The sequence below is a fragment of the Lithobates pipiens genome, unplaced genomic scaffold (assembly GCF_037356315.1).
Source record: "Lithobates pipiens isolate NorthernLeopardFrog02 unplaced genomic scaffold, aLitPip1_a1.2 Scaffold_22, whole genome shotgun sequence".
NCBI lineage: Eukaryota > Metazoa > Chordata > Amphibia > Anura > Ranidae > Lithobates > Lithobates pipiens.
Genome location: NW_027507784.1, coordinates 41038691 through 41052887, shown reverse-complemented (window position 1 = coordinate 41052887; position 14197 = coordinate 41038691). Strand labels below are relative to the sequence as shown.

General features: G+C 44.9%; 1 protein-coding gene across 2 annotated transcripts in view; it reads right to left on the bottom strand.

The window, feature by feature from the left end:
• The window catches only part of LOC143923650 (up-regulator of cell proliferation-like), a 31937-nt gene extending 18849 nt beyond the window's left edge, over positions 1 to 13088 (bottom strand). For both annotated transcript variants that reach the window (XM_077447459.1, XM_077447460.1), the window contains exons 1-2: positions 12949 to 13088; positions 7122 to 7407 (exon numbers count right to left, since the gene is read on the bottom strand). In XM_077447459.1, coding sequence (XP_077303585.1) covers positions 7122 to 7398 — 277 coding nt within the window. In that variant the 5' untranslated portion in view covers positions 7399 to 7407; positions 12949 to 13088. The remainder of the gene's footprint in view (positions 1 to 7121; positions 7408 to 12948) is intronic.
• Positions 13089 to 14197: the final 1109 nt, after the last annotated feature.

Genomic DNA, 14197 nt, shown 5'->3' with positions numbered 1-14197 from the left:
AGACCTACACTTATATCAATATAACAATATAATAACTTACTAGTAAACTGGCCAGAAGAGAGACTTAAATGTAACAGTATTAGTATTCCTGCAAAAACTTATAGGAGCCAGTAGCTGATAACTACCCTAAATGCTACAAATAACACTTGTAGATGAAAATTTCATACTTGGAAGTGGTGGGTCAAATGCTCTGACATCAACTCCCTCAAGAGTTATTTTAATGAAGGAGTTGATGTCCCACTCCACATTGAGTCCCCAGGGTTGGTAACACTCAAACCCACTGGGCCTCGCGGTGAGAATCTGTTTTTTCATATTACTCCCTCGCCAATGTGGGGTGTATTTCTTCTCAATCACCTCCAATGTTGATGGATTTTTATGATGGCTCAGAGAGAAATGCTTAGATAGACTGTGTCTACAAAATACTTTTTTTAATTTTGGTTAAATGTTCACCTACTCTGATGGCCAAAGTGGTGTGGTTCTGCCCACATATTGGTAACCACCTTTACAACGAAGCAGGTAAACCACCCCCTTTTGTATGGCAAGTAAAGTAAAGTCTTTATTATCATATTTCTTAGAGGTCACATTTGAGGAGAAAGAAGATGTTCTGACGGTTTTAGAATTGGCACAGACTTTACATCTCCTACAGGGGTAGAAACCCTTTTCGATTTCCAAACATTTTAGGATTACTGGGCTTTTCAACAGAAGTAGAGGCCACTACATCTTTTACTGTACGAGTTTTTCTAAAAATCACTCTTGACTTATCAGGAAGAGATGATCTCAATACAGTATCCTCTTTCAAGATTTTCCAGTGTTTCATTAAGATTTTCTTAACCCAATTATGTTGATTTGAAAAAAGTGGTTAGAAATGCTAATTGGTTTTTCCGATGTATTTTCCCTTTTTCTTTTTTTGGGGTACCAACAGATCTTGTCTATCTAAATCTGTAGCCTCTAGTACACTCTATTCCAAGGATGTAGTATCGTACCCCTTCTGGATGAATCCCCCTTTCAAAATCTGTGCTTGATGATGAAAATCATCCTATTCGGGGAATACGCCAAAACTGCCCTTTAGGGATGACTTTCATCCAGAGAGGGAGGGTGGTGGCAGCTGTCAATAGGAATAAAGCCATTTCTGTCTGATGCTTTAAAATGTGTTTTGGTTAATAATTTAGTACTGTCTCTATAAATGACGAAATCCCAAAAATTTATGGAATTTTTACCGCAACTGTAAGTAAAATTGATGCCCCAATTGTTTGAATTTAAATCGCCCATAAATTCAGGTTACATCACCCATCCACAACAGCAGGGCAACATCAATGTAGAGTCTCCAAAAAAACACTATAGCGTCCCTTTTCTTGTAAATAGTCTGCTCCTCCCAGTACGCTATAAATAAGTTGGCGAGATTGGGGGGCAAATTTGGCACCCATGGCTACACCAGTGCGTTGTAGTAGGTAGTAATTTCCATCATGAAAGAAATAGTTGTGTTCCATCCCAAAGTTCAAAAGATCCAAAATGCACTTCTTCTGCAAAGGTAGAATTTTCTCAATAAGGTCTAAATAGAATTGTACTGCTTCATAACCCTTATGATGTGGCATGATAGTGTATAAAGAAGAAACATTGGCTGTAACAAGCAGCATTTCTCCTTCTATATGGTTTGTAGATAGTTCATTGATACATTGTATAGTATCCTTCAAAAAGGATTACCATTGGCTGTAAAAAAGAGTCTACATAGGTACCTATACGTGAAGTGACAATGGCGCAATGGCGCACGCTATGGCAAGGTTATTTCAAACAGGCTAGGGGTTCAAAGGAGTTGCTGGTTTGTTGTCAACTTCCCGTTTGTGCCTGTTTCCTGCTACTATACCTGATTGCCGGTTGTGACCTGGACGTTGCTGTTCTCCTCGATCTGACCCTTGGATCTGCCTTTACGTGTTGGACCCTCAGCCTGCCTAACGGACTTTCTTTCCTGCTTACACGGATTTGACCCCTGGCCTGCTTCACAGACTTGCTCCTTACCTTGTACCTGATCCCTTGTTACGTTCCAGAATCTCTGCTAACTCTGCTCCAGAGTTACCATGGGCCTCTTGGCTGCTTCTCTGATGAATGCTCTCCTTGCCCGGCCAGTCAGTTTAGGTGGATGGCCATGTCTTTGTAGGTTTCCAGTTGTGCCATACTCTTTCCATTTTCGGACGATGGATGGAACATGTGCTCTGTGAGATGTTCAACACTTGGGATATTTTTTTAGAACCCAACCCTGCTTTAAACTTCTCCATAACTTTATCCCTGACCTGTCTTGTGTGTTCCTTGGTTCCTTTATGATGCAGTTTGTTCACAAAGGTTCTCTAACAAACCTTTGAGGGCCTCACAGAACAGATGTATTTATACTGAGATTAAAATACACACAAGTGGACTCTATTTACTAATTTGGTGACTTCTTAAGTCTGAATTGGCTCCACTAGATTTTAGTTAGGGTTTATATCCCTGATAAAAAAAACATAACATCCTCCGCGAACAAAGCAATTTTGTCTTCCCCTGACTTGCGCCGGAACCCCTGGATATCCGAACGCAACCTCATCAGGATCACCAGGGGTTCCATTGTCAGGACAAACAAGAGGGAGGACAGGGGACATCCCTGTCTCATCCCTCTCTCTAGCTGGAATGTCTCAGAGAATACAGTACCCATTTTAATTTTTGGCATGGGCTCATTATAGAATAATTTTACCCATCTAATAAATGAAGGGCCAAAGCCAAATCGCTCCAACACTCCCCATAAACAATCCCATTCCAGGCTATCAAAGGCTTTAATAGCATCCAAGGCCATTATAGCCTTGGAGCTATCATTGTCAGTTGGAATTTGGACATTTAGGAAAACTCTTCTAATGTTGGTGCTGGATGTTCTACCAGGGATAAAACCTGACTGGTCTGGATGTATTAATTTGTGTATGTATTTATTTAAATGAGTCGCCAAGACTTTAGCTAAGATTTTAACATCAGAACATAACAAGGAAATTGGACGATACAAGGAAACTTCCTGCTGGTCTTTCCCCTCTTTAGGGGTTAAGGTAAAGTTGGCTTCCAGCATCGAAGTAGGAAGTTTGCCCGCATCCAATGCCCACTTCAATGTTTCCAGAAGCTCAGGCAGTAGAACTTCGCCATAGTGCTTATAGATTTCCATTGGCAACCCATCCGGACCTGGGGATTTTTGATTGGGCATTCCTGCTACTGTACTTTTTAGCTCTTCTAATGTCAATGGTGCCTCGAGGTCAATTTTGTCATGTTCTGATAAATAATGTGATACATATGGTGGGGGAGTTCGGACAACAATCCGGTTTAGTAATCAACTGGAATAAGTCAGCCCTACTACCAATGACCAGAACTGGGGACCAACCACTGCCTATATTTCCGTGCTTAGATGTGGTAACCAAGTTGAAATACCTAGGCGTTTGGATCTCTGGTGATGTAAACCACTATGTTAGTGATAATTTAATACCACTACTAGTAAAACTGAAACAAAAAGTGGATATTTGGTGTCGCCTCCCTCTCTCCATGGCAGGATGTTGCAATTTAATTAAAATGATTTGGCTCCTGCAAATATTATACATCCTTCATAATTCTCCAACTTGGATCAACCAGAAATGGTTCAAGAAGCTCAAATCTCTATTTCGGGATTTAACCTGGAAGAAGGGCCAAGCTTGGATTGGCTTGCAAACAATGCAGCTTCCTGCTAGGAGGGGAGGAGTGGCAATTCCACACCCAAGATTACATTTTCTGTCAGCTCAACTCCAGGACCTGGTGGGGGGTGGGATCCAAGGGAGCGAGAGCCCTAGTAATAAAATGGTGATTGAGAGAGCACCCCACAACCTACTTGTTGAGGTATTGGAGGCTGACTCATTTGTCCACAGGTGTCCCACTAGCGACTTAATGAGAAGAGTTGGCAGGTAACAAAGTCGTTGATGGGATACATGGGAGTGACCGATTATACCCCCCTATGGTACAATAAGAATCTAGCTGAAATAACAAGCATAGAAAGACCTTGGGAATGGGAAAATCAGGGAATTAGTAGGTTGACTCAACTATGTGAAGGTAATCTTATGAAATCATTTGAAGACCTTAGGCGAGAATTTAATATCTCAAGTAGGACGTTCTATAAATATCTACAGATCAGGCATGGAATTCAGGCCCAATTTAGGTCCTTAATTATTGAAAGGGTTAAAACACCCCTACTCCAAGAAATCGTTGAACAAGCGTAAGTGAAAGGCTTGTTTTCTAAATTATATGCTAAGTTAGGGGATAAAATTCTAAGCGGAAAAGGACCTGATAAGAGCAGGGAGGGATGGGCCAGAGAAGTAGGGTTGATAACTCAGGAACAATGGGGGAAGATTTTAGAACAAGGGAGCCTGGTCTCAATATCCCCCTCACAAAGGGTGTCCCATCTGCTCTTTATCTATAGAGCATACTACACTCCCCAAAAAAATTGTAAATTTGGCAGGACACCTAGGGACGAATGCCCCAGATGTAAAGCACCATGGGAACGTCTCCATATGGTATGGAAATGTCCAAAGCTTTTTAGATATTGTATAGAAATAGAGAGGATAAATAGGACTTTCAAGACCAGATTGAAGCCAGGGGCCAAGATCTGCCTTCTAGGAATTCTGGAGGAGGGTAGAATCTCATCTTTGATAAAGATGGCAGTATTAAGATGCTTGTAGCAGGCCAGGCTCCTAATAGCAATGAACTGGCAGGCCAAGATTCCCCCTCCTCGGAGTCATGGGTTGAGGCCATAAATTCTACGATTTGGTGCGAGAGGGTGATGTATATTAAGCAAAATAATTTAAAGAAATTTGGGGGCCTATGGAGCCCTTGGCTGAACGAGATGGGCTATCCTCTGCGGGGCGTGCCGGGGGGGGGGGCGGACTTAGCCTCTGCCCTGTTGACCCCTCGCCTGTGAGGGTGGGGGGGAGGGAGCAGGGTGGAGGGAGAGGGGAGAGTGTCTCCTCTCCTCTCCTCATCGGCCTGGCCCCCCAGGTACACTCTCCAGTGGGGTCGGGAACTCCCCCCTCCCCTTGTCGTGGCCGTTGTCTCTTCTCTCCCAACCAATCGAGGAACATCTGGATTGGAGCAAATCGGTACAAGCAGTGTGCATTTGGGGGGTGGGATAGGGTGGGTTTTAGGGTTAGATAAAGGGTAAGATAATAACAATTTGGATTTTGTATGTTGCTCTCTTTTGTCTTTTGGTAGCTTGTATGTAATGGCTGTTATTATGAGCTATGAGAAATTATGTTAACCTGTTGTTTGAAATTTAATAATAAAGTAATAAAAAAAAAAAGATATTACCGTATTTATCGTCGTTTAACATGCGTCGGCTTATAACACGCACCCCAAGTTTAGGAGGCAAGTTTAAGGAAAAAACCTTACATTTTAAATGCCCATCAATGTAGCCTTCCACTGTCCCCCTGCAGTCCTACACTGTTCTCCTGCAGCCTTCCACTGTCCCCCTGCAGCCCTACACTGTCCCCTGCAGCCCTACACTGTTCTCCTGCAGCCTTCCACTGTCCCCCTGCAGCCCTACACTGTCCCCCTGCAGCCCTACACTGTTCTCCTGCAGCCTTCCACTGTCCCCCTGCAGCCCTACACTGTCCCCTGCAGCCTTCCACTGTCCCCCTGCAGCCCTACACTGTCCCCTGCAGCCTTCCACTGTCCCCCTGCAGCCATACACTGTTTTCCTGCATCCCTACACTGTCCCCCTGCAGCCCTACACTGTCCCCCTGCAGCCATCCACTGTCCCCTTGCAGCCCTACACTGTCCCCCTGCAGCCCTACACTGTCCCCCTGCAGCCTTCCACAAAATTGCAGTATGGTTAGTTTTAAATTTACCGCCGCCGGCGCCATCTTCGGCTCCTCCCGCCGCGATCTTCAGCTCCTCACGCCGCCGCCGAGATCTTCGGATCCTCCCACCGCCGCCGAGATCTTCAGCTCCTCCCGCCGCCGCCGTCGAGATCTTCGGCTCCTCCCGCCGCCGACATAGACCGAGCCGAGCCGAGGGTACTCGGCTCTGCTCGCAGTAACGCCCCCGTTCCACCCCTTGTCCTGGCTCCTGTGATGGACACAACACCGGGCCAATGGCGGGACGTAAAGGCTAGGAGGCGGGACTGGGCGTGACTGAGAGCGGAGCCGAGTACACAGTACACTCGGCTCAGCTCGGTAAATGTCGGCGGAGCTCCACAGAGAGCAGATCAGCGGGGGGATCGGCACCCATGATTTTCCCCCGATTTTAAGGGGAAAAAAGTGTGTGTTATACGCCGATAAATACGGTAGTTAGGGGTATCAGAGTAAAGTGGGCTGAATACAAATACTGGCCACACTTTTCAGATTATTTATTTTTATTTTGTAAACCATTTTCGTTCCACTTCACAATTATGTACGACTTTGTGTTGGTCTATCAAATAAAATCCCAATAAAATACATTTACGTTTTTGGTTGTAACATGACAAAATATGGAAAATTGCAAGGTGTATGAATACTTTTTTTAAGGCATTGTATATGTATATATATACTGTATATATATATATATATATATATATATATATATATATATCGGAAGAGCCCAGTAAAGGTGGTGGAAGCAGTAGGGGAGGGAGGGGTAGGGGGGTGTCGAGTGAAAAAAAAAACCTGACATGGGGTTCTAATCCTTCTCCACGCTATTCAAAACTAAGAAAAGTTTTTCCTTTAATTATACTTTAACTGTCCTGGAACCTGTTTGTGGAATCTTTGCTCATTGCTAAGCAAACCCACCTGGAGCATCTTTCCACTTCCTGTTGTGTCAGATGCCTGCTCCCCCCCCCCCACCATATTCCGTGGTTTCTTCCACCATCCCCTAATTCCCTACAGGACATGGAAGAAACCAAAGATTTCAGCAGGGGGACACACAGCCATTAGGCGCAACTGGAAATGTGTCAAATGTAAAGATGATTCAGAAGGATTTACCCAGCAATAAGCTAAGATTCCATGAACAGGGACTGGGACAGTTATGTGTGAAGAGTCTCTTCTTTTACAGAAGTGTTTCGATTGATCGATTTTCCCGGCACCAGAGTTGCTTTAACTCTTTTGGAGCTGCGAGCGATTTACCTGGGAACAGGTCAGACAACGCTGGGAAGGTGGGTGAGAGCTCCTGCAAATGGTTGACCAGCTTTTCACAAGCCGCCGCCCCTTCCTTCACGTGGCCATTCAAGAACCGTTCAAGCTTCTCTTGGCAAGTCTTTGCTTCCAGCACATGGAAATGATCTCTGGAACCCAGGTGACACCGAAGGCTGAGGTTACTAAGGAGATCCTCCAGGTCTTCTTCAGACAGGTCCGGTATTTTCTTCCTGAATCTACTGATAATCTCCGAAGTGTTTTTGGCCATTATGGAAGACTAAAAAGTTAAACAAAACTTGGTTATCTATAGGAAAGACTAATCTTTAGAACCAACAATAATACTTGGGGGTCGTTTTGTAAAAAAAAAAACAAAAAAAAAAAAAAGCATTCACATAGAAGTAATGAATAAACCCTGTATTGTGTCTAATATATGTATATTTCCTATGCTTGGCAGCTCCATCTAGTGGCCCTAATATGCCATTTTTCCTGATTGTAGTATTTCAGGAAAATACCACATTATAACCACTAGATGGAGCCAACGATCAAAGGAAATGCAAATATTAGACACAGTACAGGGTTTATTCATGACAACAGTAAAGCTGAGGAACTTTTTTATAAAGTGTGCTTAAAGCAATAGTTTTTTTAGCTTAGGATATGCTTAGGATATTCTCAGTCAGTTTATTTATTTATTTATGTGTGCCCGATTAGGGAGATCTACCCTAACATTTCATCCCAAAGATACAACAAAGTCAGGGTTATTTCCCTTTTAGAGAGTTATCATCGGAACAGGTATCCCCCTTGCAGGGCTTAGGACAAGGGGTGGGCAGCAGGAGAGGAAGCTGCCCAGGGCACAGCAGTAGGGCAGGCAGGGCAGCCACCAGAAATTGTGGGGCCACTTAGACAGCTTGAGGCCTGGGCCCCCCCAGGCCTGACCACCAACATTTCCCAGGGCCCACCCACTTGACATCCCATCGAATCCGCCCACTAGCTATCCCACCAAGTCCTTCAGTGCACACACTTTTTATTTTAACACTCATACAATGTCATATATGAAAATGCACAATGTATTATAAGTCATTAGTGCACTCAGCACCCCTCCTATGTGTATATATATATGACACATGTACACAGAGACATACACACACATGTACACAGAGACATACACACAGATGTACACAGAGACATACACACAGATGTACACAGAGACATGTACACAGAGACATACACACACATGTACACAGAGACATACACACAGATGTACACAGAGACATATACACAGAGACATACACACACATGTACACAGAGACATGTACACAGAGACATAAACACACATGTACACAGAGACATGCACACACACAGAAAAAGAGACATGTACACAGACACATACACACACATGTACACACAGATGTACACAGAGACATGTACACAGAGACATACACACACATGTACACAGAGACATACACACATATGTACACAGAGACATACACACACATGTACACAGAGACATACACACAGATGTACACAGAGACATATACACAGAGACATACACACACATGTACACAGAGACATAAACACACATGTACACAGAGACATGCACACACACACAGAAAAAGAGACATGTACACAGACACATACACACAGATGTACACACAGATGTACACAGAGACATGTACACAGAGACATACACACACATGTACACAGAGACATACACACATATGTACACAGAGACATACACACATATGTACACAGAGACATGTACACAGAGACATACACACACATGTACACAGAGACATACACACACATGTACACAGAGACATGTACACAGAGACATACACACAAATGTACACAGAGACATACACGCACATGTACACAGAGACATACACACACATGTACACAGAGACATACACACACATGTACACAGAGACATGTACACAGACACATACACACACACATGTACACAGACACATACACACACATGTACACAGAGACATGTACACAGACACATATACACACATGTACACAGACACACACACATGTACACAGACACATGTACCCACTGAACACACACACACATGTACACAGACACATGTACCCATTGAACACACACACACACATGTACACAGACACATGTACCCATTGAACACACACACACATGTACACAGACACATGTACCCATTGAACACACACACATGTACACAGACACATGTATCCATTGAACACACACATGTACACCTTCTCCCCCTTCACTTGTAGAACAGCCCTTACTTGTAAGGTGGTGTTCCTATTCCCAGCTCTTGTGCAAACATGAGGAGCGCACATGCAGGGATTTGCTAGAGGTGGCAGCAAAGAGCCCAATGCAAGCTCAGTGATAGCTGCCGACTCACATTCACTCCAAAAACCAGCGCAGCCACAGAGCTCCCCTTCACCCGTCCTTGCCTTTTACCACCTGACCGGGCCCCTCCAGACGCTCGGGCCCTTTACAGGTGTATGGGCTTTACCCCCCCCTGATGGCGGCCCTGAGGGCAGGGCACCCCCTTACTTCATGCAAGCTCTAGATCGGTGGTTACCAACCAGAGGGTCACAATTTCATGTCTGCTCTGACAACTGCTGCTGCCCACTTTCCACCCCATCCACCCATGGCTGGCACAAAAACAAACCATGCACATGTGCAGCTACCTCCTAGCCACAAAAAAGCAAGCAATTGCCCACGCATAGGCAGTGTACACTCCATGCCAATCATGGATAGCCAAAGCAAGGCAGTGGCAGTGTTGGGATTGCCCACGCATAGGCAGGGTACACTTCATGCCGACCATGGACAGCCAAAGCAAGTCAGTGGCAGTGCTGGGACAAGGTCATCTAGAGCCCAGGGCAAACATAACAAACCGCGCCCCCCCCTCCCCAAGTATGAGCATTAAGTGCCAACAAAAATTCCCCCTGCCCCCAAAATAAAATTGAGCACTAACCCACATGTTTACCCTCTAAGAATAAATTCCCCCTCCTCCCACAACAAATTCAGCCCCTGCTGAAATCCCGCCTCCCAGCACAAATATTTGCCCCCTCATACCCCTTCCCAGCTCCAATCCTCTCCTCAAATACCCACAGCACAACCCCCCCCCCTCCCCCAATAAAAACAATTTTTCTACCGCAAATCCTCTACCCCTCAAATTCCCCTCTGAGTATACATCCTCTTTTCCGCATTCCAAATCCCCCCTCCTAGCACAAATCCCCCACCCCATCATTCCTACTAACAGAAACACTCCCGCCCCCAAAAAAAATTCTCTCCTGGTACAAATTTCCTCTAAATGTTTGCCAAACCTGCCCCGAATCAAACCCAGGAGGTACGTTCAGCTCATCAGTAATTCTAATAATAATGGACAGAAAAGAAACTATGAACATTGCAGTGCTTCCTCACATTGGTGGTCAGCGAAGTGCCCATTTACACTGGTAGGCAGTGTAGTGCTTCCTTACATTGGAATTGAATGTAGTGCCCCCTTATACTGATGGCCAGTATGAGAAGCCCCTTTGTGGTATATGGTAGAAGGCCCCATTTTTTTTTAATAGTGTTCAATGCAAGAAGGCCCCCCTATCATTAGTGGTCAATGGGAGAAAACTTCCCTTCCATTTCAGGACAGTGGGAGATTGTGGCCAGTGGGAAAAGATCCCCTTTCATTAGTAGTCAGTGGGAGAAGGCCCCCCTTACATAAGTGGTCAGAGGGAGAAGGCCACCTTTACATTAGTGGTCACTGGGAGAAGGCTCCCCTTACATTAGTGGCCAGTGGGAGAAGACTCCCTTTCATTAGTGGTCAGTGGGAGAAGGTCCCCCTTACATTAGTGGTCAGTGGGAGAAGACTCCCTTTCATTAGTGGTCAATGGGAGAAGGCTCCCCTTACATTGGTGTTTAGTAGAAGAAGGCCCCCTTTCATTAGTGGTCAGTTGGAGATGTCCCCCCTTACATTAGTGGTCAGCGGGAGAAGGCCCCCCTTAGATTAGTGGTCATTGGGAGAAGACACCTTTTCACTAGTGGTCAGTGGGAGAAAGCTCCCCATAAATTGGTGGTCAGTGAGAGAAGGCTCTTCTTACACTGGTGGTCAGTGGGAGAAGGCTCCCCTTTACATTGGTGGTCATTGGGAGAAGGCTCCCCCTCCCATTAGTGGTCAGTGGGAGAAGACACCCTCTCATTACTGGTCAGTAAAAGAATACTTGCCTTTACATTGGTGGTCAGTGGAAGATGAATGTTAGATTGGTGGTAAGTAGGAGAAGGCACCTCTTTCATTGGTTGATAAGTGTGAAAAGGCTCCCCCTTTACATTGGTGGTCAGAGAGAAAAGGCCCCCTTTCATTAGTGATCAGTGGGAGAAGACACCCTTTTATTTGTGATCAGTGGGAGGAGGCCCCTATTATTAGTGGCCTGTAAGAGAAGGCTTGCTCTTACATTGGTGGTAAGTTGGAGGGAGCCCCTTTCATTAGTGGCCAGTAAGAGAAGGCTCGCTCTTACATTGGTGGTCAGTTGGAGGAAACCCCTTTCATTAGTGGTCAGTAGGAGAAGGCTCGCTCTTACATTGGTGGTTAGTTGGAGGAGGCCCCTTTCATTAGTGGTCAGTAAGAGAAGGCTCGCTCTAACATTGGTGGTCAGTTGGAGGAGGCCCCTTTCATTAGTGGTCAGTAGGAGAAGGCTTGCTCTTACATTGGTGGTTAGTTGGAGGAGGCCCCTTTCATTAGTGGTCAGTAAGAGAAGGCTCGCTCTTACATTGGTGGTCAGTTGGAGGAGACCCCTTTCATTAGTGGTCAGTAGGAGAAGGCTTGCTCTTACATTGGTGGTTAGTTGGAGGAGGCCCCTTTCATTAGTGGATAGTAGGAGAAGGCTCGTCCCTACATTGGTGGTTAGTTGGAGGAGGCCCCTTTCATTAGTGGTCAGTAGGAGAAGGCTCGCTCTTACATTGGTGGTTAGTTGGAGGAGGCCCCTTTCATTAGTGGTCAGTAAGAGAAGGCTCACTCTTACATTGGTGGTCAGTGGAAGATTGGTGGAAGAATGTTAGATTGGTGGTCACTAGGAGAAGGCCCCCTCTTTCATTGGTGGATAAGTATGAAAAGGCTCCCCCTTTCCATTGGTGGTCAGTTGGAGAAGACTCCCCTCATCCTAGTGGTCAATAAAAAGAATTCCCCTTACACATGTGAGTCACTAAGAACAATACCCTCTTAGCCCTTGTACACACGGTCGGACATTCTGACAACCAAATCCGTTGCATTTTGTCCGAAACTGTTGCATACACACGGTCGGACAAAGTTGTCGGAAAATCCGATCGTTCAGAATGTGATGACGTAATTTCGTTACAATGGGACTACGTTCAGGCTAGTAGCCAATAGCTTTGGTCTAGGAATTTGATCTGAGCATGTGTGGCACTTTGTCCGATCGGAATTCTCTACACACAATTGGACAAAGTCCTGTTGTCGGAAAATTTTATAGCCCAGCTGGAAAATTTGGTCCGTCGGAGTATGTCCGATGGAGCCCACACACTGTCGGATTATCCGACAACGCGGTCCTATCGGACATTGTCCATCGGAATATCCGACCGTGTATACAAGGGCTTACACAGAGCTGAAAAGATTGGTTTCAGCGCGAACATATCTGAGAGGCAGAAATTGCTCGGAGCTCAAGGAACCCTTACCAACCTCTGGGGGAACCCTAGAGATCCACAGAACCTTGATTGAAAACGACTGCACTAGACAATTAAAAGATTCAAATTACACATTTTTGTGATATATGTGTAGCTATCAAGGTGTTCATTCAGAAATACAAAGCGTAGAAATATCTTGCGTACCTTATTGACCCCGACCAGGGCTATAGCATTGTGAATTGGGTCTGAGATGAAGTCATCGGAGGTCTTCACATTGAAGGCAATGCCACATATGATTGAAAATAGAAATCATATAACTGTCCTGGGGGTGGGTTTGTCTTCTTGGTTTTCCCCTTCTCAGTTTCTCATAGGAGGAAGCTCACGCAGGTGGACAGGTTCTTCTGCTATTTCCCCAAAGATCTGATGTGTAGCTTTACAACATTCCTGACCTTTCACTAAATTTACAAATAACTCGATGTCAAGTGCGTGAAATTTAGCATCTTTATTGTTCCTGGTAGCAAAATATGTTTTGATGGGTTTATGTTTAATAAAGATTTGTAAGCATAAAATACAGAATAAAAACATTTATGCCGCGTACACACGACCGGACTTTTCAACATCAAAAGTCTGATTGATTCCGGCAGACTATTAGATCGTGTGTGGGCTGCAGCGGACTTTTGATTCGCAAAAGTCTGACAGACTTTAGAAATGGAACATGTTTCAAATTTTTCCGAAAGAACTCCGCCGGACCCAGTTCCTACCGAGAAATCCGCTCGTGTGTATGCTGGTCCGACGGACAAAAACCGACGCGAGGGCAGCTATTGGCTACTGGCTATGAACTTCCTTATTCTAGTCCATTCGTACGTCATCACATTCGAATCCGTCGGACTTTGGTGTGATTGTGTGTGGCCAAGTCCGTTCATTCGGAAAGTCCGTCAGAACTCTGTCAGAACTCCGTCAGAACTCCGTCGAAAGTCTGTCGGACCTAAGTCTGGTCGTGTGTACGCGGCATAAGGTTGCATTCACATTGCCGTGCAAATGTTTCACCGCACCCTGCTGTGCACTGGAAAAAAAATGTGAGTATGTACTTTTTTTATTTTTAAAAATATGCAGATAATGCAGGTCTTTGATCATTAATATATTAATAAATGTAATAAAATAAATACATTTTTTTTTTCAATTACAAGCAGTGTAAACTGAATCTGACATGGTATCAGCTTCTTACATTTCCCTGTGCAGCAGAGCTCAGACTAAGCCCTTGTACACACGATCGGAGATTCCGACGGAATGTGTCCGATCGGATCATTTTGTCGTATATTCCGACTGTGTGTGGTCTGTATCGGACTGTTTCCGTCGGACCAAATTTTCCAACTTGCCGGAAATATTTTGAAACAAAATGCTCCGATCGGACATACTCCGATCATGTGTAGAGAATTTTGATCGGACAAAGTGC